The 17482-nt window shown below is 51.9% G+C and overlaps 5 protein-coding genes across 5 annotated transcripts; 4 read left to right on the forward strand and 1 right to left on the reverse strand.

The window, feature by feature from the left end:
- Positions 1 to 212: 212 nt before the first annotated feature.
- Positions 213 to 3086, forward strand: UHO2_02415 (uncharacterized protein; the record flags this gene model as incomplete). The annotated part of the gene is made up of 1 exon (XM_041555203.1): positions 213 to 3086. One exon carries the CDS (start codon positions 213 to 215, stop codon positions 3084 to 3086), a length of 2874 nt encoding a protein of 957 aa, XP_041411137.1.
- Positions 3087 to 3552: 466 nt separating this feature from the next.
- UHO2_02416 (uncharacterized protein) lies at positions 3553 to 5187 on the forward strand (the record flags this gene model as incomplete). The annotated part of the gene is made up of 1 exon (XM_041555204.1): positions 3553 to 5187. One exon carries the CDS (start codon positions 3553 to 3555, stop codon positions 5185 to 5187), a length of 1635 nt encoding a protein of 544 aa, XP_041411138.1.
- Positions 5188 to 7386: 2199 nt separating this feature from the next.
- Positions 7387 to 7722, forward strand: UHO2_02417 (uncharacterized protein; the record flags this gene model as incomplete). Its single annotated transcript, XM_041555205.1, has 1 exon — positions 7387 to 7722. The coding sequence occupies one exon, from the start codon at positions 7387 to 7389 to the stop codon at positions 7720 to 7722; it is 336 nt and encodes a 111-aa protein (XP_041411139.1).
- Positions 7723 to 11104: 3382 nt separating this feature from the next.
- UHO2_02418 (uncharacterized protein) lies at positions 11105 to 13891 on the forward strand (the record flags this gene model as incomplete). Its single annotated transcript, XM_041555206.1, has 1 exon — positions 11105 to 13891. One exon carries the CDS (start codon positions 11105 to 11107, stop codon positions 13889 to 13891), a length of 2787 nt encoding a protein of 928 aa, XP_041411140.1.
- A 670-nt stretch (positions 13892 to 14561) lies between these two features.
- Positions 14562 to 15458, reverse strand: UHO2_02419 (uncharacterized protein; the record flags this gene model as incomplete). Its single annotated transcript, XM_041555207.1, has 2 exons — positions 14562 to 14648; positions 14754 to 15458. The coding sequence occupies 2 exons, from the start codon at positions 15456 to 15458 to the stop codon at positions 14562 to 14564; spliced, it is 792 nt and encodes a 263-aa protein (XP_041411141.1).
- Positions 15459 to 17482: the final 2024 nt, after the last annotated feature.

The raw sequence follows: 17482 nt of genomic DNA on the forward strand, positions 1-17482 counted from the left end.
CCCACACTCGCCTCGTCCTCATCCACCTTCTTCCTCCCTCACTTGCTCGCCATCGTCTCCCTGCAGCAAGGCTCAAGCCCTCTCTAAGAGCAAATCTCAGAGCAACTGCACGACCTATCTTCAGGCCTCAGTCTCATCGCCCCGGCATGTCATCTTCCGATCGAACCTAGCCAAATCCACCCTCACATCCCACCTACAACCCAACCGCAACCATGTACACCAACCAAACCCAATCTCCACCCTCCCAACCCAAACACGAACCTTCGGACTCTACGCCTACTAAACCCGACAGCTTAGACCCCGCAACCTCTTCCACCTCTAAATCCAAACCCCAGGAAGACAGGAAAACGGCAAAGAGGCCCAGAGAACAATATAGCTGTGTCGAATGTTTCCGTCGTAAACAAAAGTGCGATCGTCGATTTCCCTGTAACAATTGCATCAAACGGAGGCTGCCCGAACGATGTGTTCCTCCACCTAGTGTTAGAGGGGGTCCGGAGTCTCCTACTCCTTCCGATAGCGGGATGGTTTCGCATAGGCCTAGTGTCACGAGGACTACTTCGGAGGTGCAACTGACGGCTGGGGCGGGCGGGTTCAAGAGACAGAGGACCGAAGATGTGGATTCTTGCGACGAGAGGAAAATCGATCATCTTGCCCGCACCACTTCGAGGATTGCGAGGTTGGAGAGGATTTTGGCGTTGAATGATGCATCTTATCTCGAACAGCGTTTAGCATTGGCTGAAAAAGCGGTGAAATTGCGGCTGGGTGAGGAAGCGCGCGGTTCGACGAGGGATGCTGATGCGACGGGCGATGCTTATTCGAGAAGATCAAGCTATGTCCCTGAAGAAAACGAGGGTGTGGGGCATGCAGATGGGCATTTGGATGATAATGATGGCTTCCTGGGAACGTCGGCGTTGGAGGCTGTACCGTTGCAGTTGAAGAATGGTCTAGCAAAGGCCGGGGTTGCTGGGGATGTGGCTCCACAGGCATTGCTCAGCTACATCCATCCCAACCCTACAAGAAGAGGGTTTCCAATCCCCTCCGCAGATGTGCAAGCGATCAGAGCAACTCTACCCTCACGAGATCAGTGCGAGAGGTACTTTGACGCCTACTTCGCACATTACAACTGGGCGAGGCTGCCTCTGCACGAAGCAACGCTACGCGATCGATTCCGGCAATTCGTGGCGGGAGTACCCAGTCCGAGCGATGTTAGAATGGATGCGGAAACCCTCCCCTTCGTTGCTCTGGTGTTAGCGGTGATGACGCTGGGAAGTGTCCCACCGATCGTACAACCTCTTTCTTCTGCCACGTCACACGCCTTTTTCTGGGCAACGAAAAAGGCGTTGGTCTTGTGCGAAACGTTAGGTCTGGCAAGTCTGGATTCTTGCTGGGCCCACGGAGTACTCGTTAGGTATCTCGATGTCATCAGGGTCACAAGGGCAAGTTGGCACGAGATTGGAAGTTGGATTCGTGATGCACTCGATTTAGGGCTGCACAGAGATGGAAGCTCTTTTGGATTGCCCAAAGAACAAGTTGCGGCGAGAAGGATCCTCTGGAGTCATGTGATACATAATGATCGCGAATGGAGTATCATTTTGGGCAGGCCATTGACGATTACGTTTTACACTACCGAAATGCCGACACGGGAGGACCTGGAACCGTTGGGTTTCGCCTGTCAGACTTATTTGCTGGCGAGGAACAGGTTTACGGCGTGTTTGGAGAGCATTACGCATTGTTTCGAGGAGAGATCCCAGAGTAGAGGTCCATCAGGCAGGACGTCGAGAGCGTACTATAGAGTGTTGGAGGTGGAAGATATGATTGCTGAATTCGTCGATTCGCTTCCGCCCTACCTGGCGCCTAATTGGTCGAGTAGTGGCAAGAGTAAGACGGATACGAGTCTGGATCAGGACCATCCCTTGCTGCCATTCTATAGGTACTTGATTCTGGGAGAAGTGTGCTTCTACCGCTCGCTGCTGCACCGGCCTTACTTGTTGAGGCCTGCGTCGAACGGCAAGCATCCCTTCCCGGAATCGCGACGAGTATGCGTAGAGATGGCCCTGAACGATCTTCGGTTACGAAAAGAATACGCAAGGATACTCAGCAAGGAACAATTGGCACAGTCGTTCGGTGGAGCCTACGCCCTTTTCAACTCTGCGATCGTTGTCGGGATGTCGCTCTTAATTGGGTTCAGTTTAGGGGAGAGGATAGATACAGTGGATCTCAACGAAAGGATTGGATATTTGCAGAACTTTATTACTCAACTGAGGCGAAATTTCGATGCAGGCAATGTGGATGCTTCGGCGGAGAGAGAACAGATGGTGATCGAGGTGCTAGTCTCGAGACTCGAGCCATTCTTGCCGAGAGATTTAGCAAAGAGAAGCAAAGGAGAGTTGGCAGCGGCAAAGGGTAGTATGCGGGCAACAATCATGGCCGATCCTGCGGTAAGGAAGGCTGCTAGGGTGGAGCAGGAGAAACAGGCGGTGGATAGTTTGAGGATGTTAAGTAGTAGTTTACCTGGAACGCCCGTGATGTCGGGGAACAGCGCTATGATTCAGGGCATGGGTGCGGGGCTCGCTAGTCCTTCGAATATGGCAGGCGCTGGAGGATTCGATGCGCAAACACTCCCCCCAATGATGGCTGCTGCTGGAGGTGCGGGAGGTGGTGTAGCAGGCGGATCAACCAACCCAATCGACCCTTACGGCTGGTTACTGACTCCAACAGCACTAGAGAGTCCAGAAGCCGCCAAATCAAACTCAACCAGTACAAGTACCGCTCATACTCCTGTCAACATCCCTCCCGACTCAAACACCAACACCAACACAAACACTGGGAAAATGGGCGCCACTCCAACACCTCACAACCCGCCTGCTGCACCAGCTGCACCACTGCCACATGCACATTCTCTCAGCGGCAGGGGGCAATTTATGGCTGGTGCTTCTCCAAGCCAAATTGCAGGTGGAATGGCTAGGGTAAGTGGTACAGCGGGAGAAGGACAGATGTTTGATTGGGAAGGGATTTTACAAACAATTGGAAGTGGTTGGACGGGGGATGGGACGTTGGAGACTGGGATGGAAAGTTTGTTTGGTTGATCCAGTCCCACACATGAGAAAGTGTCGCTGTCATTGTTAGGATGAGAATGATAAGGGTTGTTTGGTAGCACAAGACGTAGGATTGAGTCGTGAGAGAAGTTTGATTGTGTTTGTGTAGTTGTTTGTTTGCAGGGTTGAGGAGGTCGTCGGTGTTGGAGGTCGTGTGACCGGATTTCGTCGGTGAGAGAATGAAGACCGGTGATTTCCAGAGCCAAAAACGCACGGGCCAGCGAGGCAACAGAAAGATACAGTAGAAAGTGCGAGGATTCGCGAGTGTGGAGTGGCTTTTCTGCGCTTACTCTCAAGGCTGGAGTCTGTCGGTCTTCGTCATCATCCTCTTGCCCTTCGCTTTCCTCTGCAACTACTTCTTCTCCTGATTTCTCCTTCTCTTCCTTCCACACCATCTCCACCCTCTCGCCCGCTATCCCTCATCCTTCGACCGTTCCACTCGGGCTAATTCGCAACAATGACAGCTTCAAAGGTTTCGGACCCAGTCCCACTAGTCACCTCTCTAGACTCGATCTATTCCCCTGCTGGACTCCTCAAAAACTCCTCTCGCTGGTCTTCACTCGCCTCCTCTTTCTCATCCGCCTTTAATGGCGAAGCGCCCGACTTTATCGCTCGTGCACCCGGACGAGTCAATCTCATTGGTGAACATATCGATTATGTCGGATTCTCTGTCTTCCCCGCTGCTATCGAAAAAGATATTCTTATGGCTACTAAAGTCCACTACTCCCCTTCCGCCTCTGATCAGGTCGAAGTGGTGCTTAAGAACACGACGAAAAGATTCGAGGCTACGACCTTCACCTCTTTCTATCACTCCCCTGACCAAGTGCAACTCTTGAACGAAGGGAACAAAAGATGGGCCAACTATTTCAAGGTCGCTTTCAAGGGTTTACACTCTCATCTACCCAAGGATGTGCTTGAGGAGGCAAATAAGAAGCGACCAGTGAAGATCGAAGTTCTGGTCGACGGAACAATTCCTCCTGAATCAAGCCTGAGTTCGTCTGCGGCAATGACGACGTGTTCGAGCATTGTCGTATTGCAAGCGTTCGGAGCACGGCAGTTGATCGATAGGAAGGAGATGGCAGAGGTAGCTATCGAATCCGAGCGTCTAGTTGGGGTCAATTCGGGTGGGATGGATCAGAGTGCATCGATTTTTAGTATTCCCCATCATGCTCTCTACATTTCCTTCTATCCGACACTTTCGGTGCAGCCGACAAGATTGCCGCCTAGTATGCCAGATCATACGTTTGTTATTGTCAACACTCTTGTTGTCTCCGACAAAAAGGCTACTGGTCCGGTCAACTACAACCTCCGTGTAGTGGAGACTAGGATGGCTGCTCGCGCACTTGCCAACTATCTGGATTTGAAAGCGGCAAAGGGGAAAGCATGTAAAGATCTGCGAGGCGTACTAGAGACTTATTTCCAAGAAAACGGTGGCAAGGCAAGGCTGCAGCTAGAGATGGAAAACAGTGCTGCTGTGAAGGAGACGTTCGAGAAGAGTGGAGAGGAGGCAGCGCGGATCAAAGTTGTTGAAGAAAAAGTCGACTCCCTTTATGCGACTCTGCAACACGCACTTCCTCGCAACGAAGTGGAAAAGCTTACCGGTTACTCGGGTGCAGAGTTCGAGGAGGAGTTCCTTTCGTCTTTCCCAATCCAAGCTGAAACCTTCGAGCTCTATAAGCGGTCTAAGCACGTCTTCACGGAATCCCTCCGCGTACTACAGTTCCAAGCACTTTGTAGAGCTCACCAATCGCCTTGCTCCCCCGAAGAAAACACCGAGGTGTACAAGCAACTAGGAGCGCTTATGGATGGATCGCAAGCGTCGTTGCGCGATCTTTACAATTGCAGCTGTGACGAGCTAAACGAGGTGGTTGATATTGCGAAGAGGAACGGAAGCTTGGGAAGCAGATTGACTGGCGCTGGTTGGGGTGGATGTACAGTTCATTTGGTTGCAAAACCAAAAGTGCAAGTTTTCATTTCGGCGATGAGAACGCAGTATTATGCGAAGAGATGGCCGGAATTGACAAAGGAACAGTTGGAAGATGCTTGTTTCGATACACAGCCTGCTGGTGGTGCTTGTGTTTATCAGGTGTAAGGTCAGAGGATGCGGTTTTAGCGACACTGCGATCAAGCAACGTTGGGATGTCTTGGTGCTGCATGCTTCTCAAACAAAAGATCGAGCAATGCCCTTCGTTGGTGACGAAGAGACTGTGACAGTGTGCGTGGGTGTGCATGGTTGCCAATCGTTGATCAGCGGTGCTCTTCCTCGGTCCGTGCAACGATGTTAGTCAGGTTATGAAGTCGTTGAGGCGCAGGTGTACTACTGGAGGCCGAGTGCTTGCTTGTCCAGGCTAGTTCGAGGGATTCCGAGTCACAAACACCACAATATTAAGACAAGCGAGGCGAGCTAAAGATGCTCGTTTTCCAACGTGGGCTATCCAGGTTCTTTCTTACGTTTTGAGAAAGTGGCGTAGGGCTGTCGACGAGAATCAGGAGCCATGGGTTCGGCTTCACGCTCGTCTGAATGGCATGAAAAGCAGGTGGGAAAAGAATGGTCAGGGTCCAGCGAACAACGTCGCCTTGTTATCATGCAGAAGCAGGGCCAGCATGGTCAGAAAGGCAAGGGGCGGTACAAGGATCGAAGCACTTGCGATCTAGAGAGCCGTTTCCGCTGCTATTGCTCGGAAAGGTGTATTAGCGTGCCGACGGAAGGCGAAGGGAAGGAGGGAATGGTATCATCAGCCTAGGAAAAGAAAAGGTGGCGCACCGAGCAAAAGCCTGCCGATCTTCGCTTGGCTTTTGACCTGTCATGCAGATATTAAAATCGTGACTGTATCGAGCAACTGTGTGACTCCTTTGCTGTCCGTGTTCTTGTTGTTCTACAGTAAACGGGAGGTATGTGCCGTCGGATTGATGGATTCGAGTTGAGTAGCGTGAACCAAGGTCAAGGTTGCCGATGAATGCAAATTGGACCGGGATGCTGAAATCGGCAACATCGGCCATCCGAACATCGAAAGGCATAGCACAGCACAGCACAGCACAGCCTCGTCGCTCGTCGCTCTCGTCGCCACGTCGCGAACAAAATCGTATGCACACCTGTGTCATAAAGAATGTAAGGCCAGGCAGGATGGCAGAGTGAGCACAATTTCATCCACCGATCGCGTTTGCCGAGGCGAGAAACACACAAACAAGACTCACCTACAAGCGCTCCTTTTGCTGACTCTCGCTCGTTTCACCTCAAAGCAAGCTCGGATGTAGCGTGGCGGCAACGCGCCGAGCAAGAGGAAACTTGAGAATGAGAGGGAGAGAAAAGGACTCTAATCCAGCTTCATGCGGAGGAAATTTATCCTCATCACGTCAGCGAGTTTAAACACCGCAAGGTGCTTCCAATTACAAGAGTCTCGGCTTCAAGACCTACCGAAGGATGGCTCGAAGACGGTGCGAAGATGCATTGACCCGCCCCGTTGACTCAGGCTTCATCAGTGCTGGCAATCGTGGAGCGGCGACGAAGAGGACTACAGAGTAAGCTTGTGCCCCCGCAAAGCTTGATTGGCTACAAGGGCTCGGCTCTGAGGTTGAGGGCGAGGGCGAGAGGGTCAGGCAATGCAATTGGCGAAAAGAGGGGGATGATGACAGGCATCGGTCGCTACGCTTTCGAATGTAGGTTAGTCGCTGTTCCCTGCTTTATTTGTCGCCTCTTGTCGCCAATTCCTGCAGACTGTTCAATGATGCCGACTCTAGAAACAGCGTGAAGGTGAGACTGGATCACGTCTGGGTTTGAAAGCTGCTGCATGCTGCATCTTCGAGAGGGATGCACGAAATGTCATACCTTCGGCCTCGTGCTTGCTGAAAAACGAATGAGATGGAGTTGCTCTGCGCGCGCAGTCGGACTATATTCCCACGTTGTTCTGACCCTCGACCTTGGTAAAGGCCGGCGTGCATCATGTGTCCGTTGCTTTGCCTCTTCTCTCTCCCCTCTCTCTCCTGCACAGAACAGAAACCTCGGCACCGATGTTTGATTGGTTTTGTTGCATGCCTTGACTGTGCATTCGCCCGCAGAAAGTGCATCTGCACGAGCAGTGTTGCGCTGCAACAGAAGTTTAAACCACCAGCAGCAGCGGCAGCAGCAGCAGCAGCAGCAGATCACAAGCCCGGATACACTTGTTCCGTTGGAGCCGCATGTCGGTGTTTCCCACGAGGGACTCACCTGCTTCATTGTGATTGCACATCAGTTTGGCAGTGCATGGTGGTAAGGTGAGCGGATTGCCAGGGAACACAGCTGTGCTCCTCGACCATGGTCAAGCTGAACGCAATGCTGGAATCACATGGTTGGGATACTGTGGACCATCAGCAGATGCCAGCAATCAAGCTGCACGATTCATGCCGCGGCATCGGACCCCTCGAGCACTTCGTTTCTCGCTCCTTCAGCGAGACATTTGCGACATTGACAACAATTGTCGTCACCGGTGTACTCGACGACTTCGGTATAGAATCTCAAGGTGCGGCGCGCCAGTCTATAGCTTGCACCGAGACAAGACAAACGGAGGCGGCAACGGCAATGGCGATAATGGCAGAAAGAGGAGGCGCGGTATGGAAGAGAAGGGGCGGCTGGGAGCGGTTCAGCTGGTAATCTTGGAGACACACACAGGAAGAAATGACTTCTGGGCGCGAAGCGGCGATTGCCAACCAAAATAATGTCTCGGATTTCTCGATAGGATTTCCCCTTCCTTTTGCCTACATCGGCGCTGATGAAAGTGCCTCCAATTGTCGTTCCTTGACCCTCTCTGTCATCTGACTCACCCACAAGTGATCACGGCCTCGGACCTAGCGGAATCATAGACCTGAAGAATAGATAGCCAACGGCAAGGCTGAAGGTGATTTACCGGAGAGAAAGCCACCGACGCCATCTTTTATTCGCCTTCGCCTTCGCTTTCCACTTCATCTCCGTCACAGGGTTCGAGCTCAGTCACTGAATGAAATCAAAAACCTCGGGTTAGACAAAGAGCACCACTCACCACTCTCACTAGCAGCGCGGTTCTGTTTGTGTAGTGTCTTTCGTGAAACGTATGAGTGGCGGCAACACCTAGCCGAGTGCAGACTAAGGGTGGTCGACGACGCTATCTCTGCTTAGCCTGCTGGAAAATCGCGCCTTAGACTGGATCTTGCAGTGCTTAGCGTATCCAGGGAAGTTCTTGGCTCCCAGCGGCAATGGCGTTGGCGCCTGCCGCTCCATGTCTCGTTGTTTTTCTTAGCAGCCGTGGTTGAATGGAGCGAGGTTATACAAAGAAGATGCCGATCCTACTCGTCCCATCAGACCCACCATTGCAACCCAACAAAAAACTAGGTTATCGTGTTGGCGACGCTGGCGGCACCATGTAAAACATTCATGTCCCACTCCCGCTCCCTGCCCCACTCACATCATCTCATTGCAACCATGGCAACCATTGCAACCGCCAGATGGAACTGTGTACTGTAAACTCACTGCTTGTTCTCCTTACTGTACAGATCCATACAGCCCACCACTATCGGCTCCGTGTTACAATCGCGTTGCAAACAAGAGCCGGGATTGCATTGCAGCCATACAATGGTCGCACGATCCCATCTGTTGGCGCATCAATAAAGCTCTTTCTCCGTTTATAAATACAAGAATCAGGGCTTAAATTGCATATCCGTTCAATCCAATCCTCTTTCTCATGGATTCCTGGCAATGCAAAGCCGCTTGGCTTCATTGTCTACACTGCATTGTTCGCCCATCTTTCTCCCATTCGGATCTGATTGGACCTATTCTTAGAAGTTTGCGATGAGGGTGGGAGCTTTCGATCTGGTCGGCCATATTGACAAGTGGGTTCTGTCATTTCAACATCGTGTATGGTATTGTAGCTCAGAGTCGACCCTCTGAGACGGAAGGTTGATGAAGCAAGGCCAGAGACAAGGACACGAGGAGGTAGGCGAGCAGAGTCTCGGAGGTCTAATTGGCCGTCGTGATTTAACCCAGCCAAGATAAATTGTAAACAGCAAACAAAGCAAATGAATGACGACGCGCGTTTACAGGCGGACTTGGAAATTCGAGTCCCTGCTGCGGGAACTTTCTTTATTATTATTGTTTTTATTGAAAAAGGAAAAAGGAAAAAGAAAAAGAAAAAAAGAAAAAAAAAAAAAAAAAAAAAAAAAAAAAAAGGAAAAAAAAATTCAATAATAATAATAATAATAATAAAGAAATAAAGAAAAAATGAAACACAAGAAATTCGCCTTGTGTTTCGCCTCGTCGTCTCGACCCAACTTCCAATTCGCCTTTTGTCTGAGTTGCGCCCGCCGCCAGCCAGCCAACACCAGCCGCCTGCTTTTAACTCACACTCCTATCTTGGTTTCTCATGCTCCATGCTCCATGCTGTTGCTGCTGGTGTAACCGCCCACCGCTGTCTCTATTCTCTTTGGGTGTGTGTTCCTGTGCCCTAGACTAGAATTCATAGCCGAGCGGAGATCCTTTTCCCTCAACACCCTTTTCTTCCCCTTCGCTCTTCGCTTGTGCTCCCTTGTTGATTGCACGCTGCAGTTACCATCCCCGTTGCCGTTACAGTGGCCCTTTGTGCCCATGCTGTTCTCTTGGCTTGCTTGCGTGTATCTTTCCCGTCTCTGTCAGCTTTGCCCTTCTTTCTTCTTACTTAATTTCCTTCTTTTCCGCCGCAATGCGCTCAGTTTTGGGAGTCTCACTCGCTCAATTTGGCCCAGATTTCGCCGTCTCCTTTCCCTTCGTGCCCAAGAGGGGGGGCGGTTGACCGTGACTATGACTGCTGCTGTACCGTTTGCTTGTGTTGCAGGGTCGAGTGTATGTGCATGTGTGAGTCTGCGTATGTTTGTAACTCTAGTCATTTTGGCCTGTTTCTGAGACGCATCGCCCACGCCCAACCCCCTCCCTCGTTGGTCCCGTCTCTCTCTTCCTCTCTCTTTATTCTTTCTCCTATCATATTCGATTCCCTGTCCCACATCCCCTAAATGAGACCAGACCAAGCCAAAGCGAAGATCGAACCCGACGTCAATCATACCCTCTCGAATGCATGAGCGCTTCTGTAGCTGGCTGCCTGACTCGCCGGGCTTTGTTCGGGCACTCTTTGACCGAGATCTCAGACACTCCTTTGCCTCATTGTTCCTCTTCCCTTGTTGCTCCCATCTTTGCGTCTGCTGCTGCTGAGCCTTTTCGGACCGAAACACCGCCTTCCTCCCATCCTCGCTTGCGTGGCCACAAACAAACCCGGCTTCTAATTCCATGCATCACGCTGCACTCTTGCTGCGCAGTCTCATTCTCCTCTTCTTCCTCCCGCTCCCTGTCGTCCTTCTTCGCCTTACCCTCCTCTTCCTCCTTCTTCGGCTCGTCTTTGCCTCAGCCTTCATTTGCCTTTGCAGACTTTGCCACTTTTGAGCTCTTCCACTTGTCCAGCCCTTCTGCATCTTTAGACTGCCCTCTGCATCTGCACCATACCAACCGCTGAGACCCGTTCCACCGGCCATTGCAAACAAAACGTCTAGACTTAAGTCTGTCGCTCATTCCTTGACTTGAATCGCTGCTTTGCTTTGCCTCGTCTAGCTGGTGGACTTGCTCGCTCGCTCGACTTCGACCTCTCCTTCGTCGTCGTTGCTCCCTCCTTCATCACCGCCCACCTCTTCACCTAGCCCACCTCTTCCGTCGCTAACCAACTCTGTCATCTTCATCATCCTTGCCTTTCTTCCCACCTCCATCATCATCTGTTTGACACAGCGTCGGCTACCGTTACATCAACTCTACTTTGAGCATTATCACACCTCTACCTGACACAGCAGTCAAGTCATTTTTCCTTCTCGACTCGAATAGACGCATCGCTTCAGCAGCCACCATCCGACTCAGCACATCTCTTCACCATCACAATCACCTTTCAGTCTTCTGTCATACGGCCTGGCCTGGCGTTGCCTGAACGCTTCAGCCCATTTCGCTCCTCATTCTCCCCAAGGTCGCGGCAGGCACCCCGCTCTCTGTCCGCATGGCCACCTCGGCGCGGCGCCAGCTCTTTCGGCGCTCCAAAGCGGGTTGCTGGAATTGTCGCTCCAAAAAGAAGAAATGCGACGAGCTTCGTCCTCATTGTACACGATGTATCCGTGCTGGCGAAAACTGTCGCTACCCAGATGCCAGTACAGAGTCGCTTTCTGAGTCCAACACCTCCATGTCAGTCAATGACTACGCCTCGCCCTCCAAGACATCTTCGGCTTCATTTCCCACCAGTCTGTCCAGCATGCATGCTGCACCCATGCTTTCACGGTCATCCTCCACGTCTGGCTATTCATCGCAGCCTCATCACCCTCGTCACGGCCCTAGCTCACATCATCCTTACCATCATCATCCCTATGCATCGCCATCTGGTCCAGGTCCTAGCCATGCACTACCGCCGCAACACCGAGACTACCACGCCCAGAGACCATCAGGCTACCAGCGTCATTCACCGCCGGCGCCTGTGCAAAATGGTTCTCATCATCCCTATCACCACGGGCCGCACAGCAACGCTCATGCCCAACTCCCTCAGCAGCAGTTCCCACCTCCTCCTCTGTCAGCGAGTGCAGCTGCAGACTGGGACCACACTTCGCAGCAGCATGTCTCCAAACGCACTCGTTACGATGAGTTCTCCTCCTCAGCCTCTTCGACTTCGTCCAACCCAGCGTATCAGGACGCTCGCGCACGTCAGCCATTTGATGCTCATCACAGGATCCCCTCCAACCAGAGCCAGACAAGCAGCAGGGGGAAGGCTCGTGTCACGCTTCCGTCCATCTCACCGCATCAGCCTAACTCTGTGGCCATAGCCGCCTCAGCTTCACTCCCGCCCATCCACACTGTATCACCGCCGCAGCATCGTCCCACCGCTTCCCCTGACCTTTCGACTCGTTCGGTCAACACGTCTCCGGACCATCATACGAGTCCTGTCTTTGCCAATGGTCGACACCAGGGTCCAGTGACAACAGCTAGTGCAGAGTCGGTCGCTCCTGATTCGCGCGTGTATCCACCTTCCCACGATGCAGCCAATGTCAACTCCCTGCCTCCTCTGGCTCGCGTTTCTGACTTGCAGTCTCACGCATCACCGAGTCCTTCGTCTCGCCTAACATCATCTTCGGGCGCTGCTTTGCCACGACAAAAGCTTGTTCTGGACTATTCTTCCGCCGAGCTCGACCCGGAGCAGCTCATGGACGGACTGCCATCGCTCTCGCTCTCGATTGTAACAGAGCAGACTAAGGGCGCAAAGGCCTACTTCAATCTGCTCCAAGGCATCGCACGCATGAGTCAAGGCCAAGCGATGGCGCATGCTTTGGCAGCCATGATTGCGACGCAGCGAGCCAACTTGTCCTCTGCTAACACGAGCAAGAAGACCGCAACAGGTAGCCCACAAGATGGAGTTGCGGCGGCCAAGGACGGCAGTTCGAGCAAGAATGCAGACGATGAAGCAACGGATCTGCTCGAGCTTGCCAACCGTCATCACTTGGCTTCTATCAAAGCCTTGCAGACTCAAGGGCAACCCAGCCGTCGTCGACGCTTTTCAGTCATCGAGTCGAGCTCGAGCACACCTACCGCTGAGCTTCCGATCGGCAGCAATGCAGCTGTTATGATGCTTCTCATTCTGGCATGCAGCTCTGTTGGCAAGTCGCTCATGCTGCCTTCGTACTTCAACCAGTGCGAGCAGTACCTTGCCGATGCCGTTGAGCACGTCTCTTCGCATCGACTCTTCCCTTCAGTGACCGGCGAGCCCACTGACGGCACTCCTGAAGAGCCACCCATGTTTATGCCCGAAAACCTCTCCAACTACGGTACGCTTCTCCTCCTGGGCACTGTGGTGGGTCTGTACGAGTGTTACCTCTCCCAGTACACTGCCATCACCGACTGGGATTACAATCCCGCTCGATTGCGTCGACTTCTGCCTTTTAACTGGAACGAGTCCGATGCTGCTATTTTTGATCAGACGCGAAACACTGTATCAGAGACGACGTACAGCGTTTCCATGGTCACCTTTGAGCTCGTCATCGAGACGCTCGACACGATGCGAAAGTTCAAGCAAGCCGAGGCTAACGCTTACGGCGACCGCAAGAGTAGTCGTCGTGAGGCAGAAGATGGCTCAGCAGCCCTCGACAGTCTTGCACATAGAGAAGAGCTTGGTCTGATCATCCGCGATCTGGAGGCCGGAACTTTCTGGAAGGGTGCCATTGCCATTCTCAGCGAGACTGAGCAGCTCCAGGTGCTCGACAGCATCGACGGCAAATTCTCACAAGACAAGGACGAAGACAAGAGCAGCAGGCAAATGCCTCCTCCACCAGCTCTCACGAATGGCGACACATCCAGCACCGCCATTCTCACGGCCTATAGGTCGGGTTCGCTCTTTGTTACTCCTCAGACTGGCAGCGAGGCAGACATCAAGCAACAACAGGTCAACCGACTCCGCCTTGGCAACCATCTTTACCGCAACGCCCTTCTCGTCGATCTGTACGTCACGGTCTTCAACCGTCCCGCTTCGAGCCAGAACATTCGCGATCTAGTATCTCGCAGCATCTCGCTCCTGGCCGCAGTACCGGACAAGTTGGAGTCGGGACTCATGTGGCCCGCCGTCGTGCTCGGCTCGTACGCGCAGAACGTATCTGAGCGCAACCAGGTTCGCCAATTCGTGCATCGAGCGCAGTGGAAAGGTACCTCAGGGCCAGCTTCGGCAGCAGATGTGCTTGAACGAGTTTGGAGTGAGGACGCAGAATCGTGGCGGGAAAGCGTCGCTTACTTTGGCAGCCCTTATTTTTCTTAGTCACCCGACGCTCATTCTTTTGACATACATAGACTTTTCATATATAGACTTTTCATAGATAGACTTCCTTATAGACTTTTCCATGCATACCCCTCAGATCCTTTTACTCGGGCTGCTAATGCTAATGCCTCTCCTAGATCCAAGCTTCGATCGCCAGCTATACGTTGACGGCGATGCAATGTATATGTACGCTAATCTGTACTCTTTTCCTGTAATCTAAACGCCCGCAATCTTTAGACACAAGCCAAACACATCATCGTGGTGCAGAATATGACTGGCATTACTGAAACGACAAGCATATCTATCCTGACAAAGACGATGGGCACATCTATCTAGACAGATCAAAGTCGAAACTCTAAGCAGAAGCTCCACCTAACCGCAATCCGCCTACTTGGCAGCAGCGCGGCCGAACAACTTGACACTCACCAAATGATCCGGCAGATGCTTCCCAACACGCCTCTTTACCGCTCCCACATCCTCCAATACTCTCCGCCACAATCTCGATCTAGCCAAAAGATTGTCGACTTCAGGTCTCCGACCATCCACCCTGTTCCTATTAACAAACTTGGAAGGCTCAGAGTGGATTCATGGTAGCAATCCACACCCTGCTGGCATCGGTGCGAAAAATGTCTGGAAAGCATGGTCGAATTCAGCATTCTCCGACCAATGACTAGCGCGCATAAGGGGCAACAGCCATCTGCATCATCTTAAGGAAAGAATCGTGCAAGCCGGTCTCGCTCATGTGATCCGCGCCGTCCTGACGTCGTTGTAAAATCAAGATCATAAAATTTGGAGAGAAACAAAGGTTCTGTCAGCTTTTGCCTGAGATTGAACTCCTTGAAGCCAAAGGAGTGATACTTACGTTGACGATATAGAAAGGAATGCTTTGAACGCCGTTCATCTCGGCTTGTTGCAGCTTATTACCTAGCTCGTACTCGAGATCATCCGACTCTAACCACTTCCTCGCCTCTTCCTCCGATCCAAAAAGTCCAAACTCTTTTGCTACAGCGGCAAGATACATATCATCCGACATATCCTTACTATTCGCATGGAAATCCTCATAGAGGATGTCCATCAAACGCACCTGCAACGTCTGTGTACATGCACCAGGATCCTCCTTCGCCAACGCCCCACTCTGCTCATCCATCTGACTCGCCTTCAACACCAACCTATGCGCATTCCAAGTCGCCCCAACTTTCCCTTGGCTCGTCCAGTCGAACTTGGGCATACCTAGCTCTTGGGCTGCTCTCGAGATCTTGACGTCGAACGCATCGAGGTTTCCGCCGAACTTGGATCCGTAGTAGAACTTCTTTGTCGGCGGTGAGTGTTTCTCGTATGGCGTGGTGTCGATCGCGTCGTAGTACTTGTATGGAGTATCGTAGCTGGATGCAGGTAGGCGAGGATCGAGGATGTAGGGTTCTATTTTGAGGACGGTGTTGACGTAGGGAGCGATTTGGGTTTTGTAGTCGTCCGAGGAGAGGAAAGCTTTCAGTCGACGTGATCCGACGAAACACCATGGGCAGATGACGTCGGTCACGATTTGGATTAGGAGCTCTGGTTTGGCCATGTTTACTTGCTGTGTCGTTGGCGTATGTGATGGTCGCAGGGTTGGTGTGAGTGGCTGAAGCTGCGGCTATACAACGTTGAACGATGTCCAGCTTGGGCCAAGCAGCAAATGCCGGGTGAAAGTGTGGAGGTGGGACATAGCCGCGCATCTGTAGATCATTTGCAGACCCATCCCGATGTGCAGCCGGGGCTGGTCTGTTAGACCTTGGCACGTTTGTCTTTATTGTAAAATAACGACTTTCACGCTTTTCATCTGGAAACCCTCACTGCCATGTGGTTTCTACGCGCAGCTGTTCCTGATGCAGATTCGACACTGCCACACCTTTTTTACCGCTCTCTGCAAGCATGACGTCCCTATGAACCCTTTGCTTGCTTTCGTGATTTGAGGGTGCCGATAGTTTTGCTAATTTGCGAGCGTGGTGACTCGAGTCGAGTTTGAACCTGTATGTGTCGCAGCATGATGTGGTATCAGACCTTTGCAAAGTCATTGCCGGTGCTGAGAGATCTTGGCAGGTCGTGATCTTTGAGTTGATAGCGTCAACCTTGCTCGACGCCGTGCTTGGCGCAATCTTGGTCACGTTCAAATTCTTGGCTTGATTGGGACTCGCTAACTTATTCGAAACACATTCTGAAGCTGCTCCATTCGGTATCGGAAGCAGTTCCGGACCGGACATCGTCTTCACACTTCATGGCAGCGAAATGTATCTGCATGGCCATTTACGAGCATTTACGGTGTGTCTCGAAAGCATATGTCGACCTTATGACCAATGGCATCTTGCGTTCCTGTTTCTCACGTCGTTTCACGCGACACCAGGACGGTGCGCTGGGTAAGGGACAGAGTTGAAAGCGCCGGTGGTTATGATCCATTGTACACCGGTCATGTGTCCTAGCGTATCATCGGAAGGCGACGGAGGCTGAAGGTAAAACAAGCCTGGTCCCATTTGGCGCCACTGCCCGAGTTTAGAGCAATGAGTGATTGTACGAGCGTCGGATCGGACTGGTGGGACCGTGTTAGGGTCAAAGTGAAAGCTCAGATGCCTGGCAAGTCCGAAGAAAGGAGGCAGAAGGGTTTGGATAGTGAAAGAAAGGTTGTCAGATACGAGTTCTTATCGTGCACGCAAGGGCCCCTAAACATGGCCTCTCGGCTGTGAAGCATGAAAAGCAGATAGGACCGTAAGTGAGATAGCAGCATGAATCTCTCCGGGTCAGCTGACTTCAAGACATGCTATCAACGACAAAATGTGGCTGACCACAACCGTAAGGTGTGATATCAAAGAAATCAATGGCGTGGGAATTCTCGACGCCGACATCAACGTTGACATCCTTTCAAGTCCCCTTTGTCGGTCTTTCCATTTCAAGTTGACGCAACGGGATCGGAAGTCGGTCCTTGCTTTAAGCATGTCCTCTTTCACAACCCTGCTTGAGCGATCATCAATTTGCTGTTCGCTGAGCATGTCAAGTTGCCTGAACCCGGAGAGTGACCTTCCGTGAAGACGCTTTGATGATTTGTCGGCGAGCATGCAAGATGAGGCCTGCTCGCCGGCGAATCTGACACAGCAGCCCACATCTTATGATGCAGAAAAAGCAGGAGTCGAGGATCGACAGGCTCAGATGGGAAATTTTAGACAAGCATCGAGAGTCAGACCCTTAGACAAGTTGAAGCTACCGCAGCGGGCTGCAGATCGATGCAATGACTGAAATGAAGTAACGAAAATCTTGCAAAATTCTCCGATTTTCGGGTACGGAGAATTTTCAGAGAGCTTTGCTTGACGTGCGGGTAACGATTTTCTGGCGAAATTCTGCTACAGTAGATCTGACGCTTTCACTCTATCACGACGGCTGATGACGATGCGAGTGTACTCAATGGCAACGCAGTCACGATAAAGCTCAACGAGCTCTAGAGGCTTCTAAACAATAGAAGAAAAGCCAAGCAAGATTCACGGTAGCGTTCCAAACAACTAGACGCGTGTCGCTTTGCCCAGATGGTCGGCAATTTTTGCGACAAAGAGTTGAAGATACGTCGAA

Source organism: Ustilago hordei, assembly GCF_900519145.1.
Source record: "Ustilago hordei strain Uho2 genome assembly, contig: UHO2_contig_04, whole genome shotgun sequence".
NCBI lineage: Eukaryota > Fungi > Basidiomycota > Ustilaginomycetes > Ustilaginales > Ustilaginaceae > Ustilago > Ustilago hordei.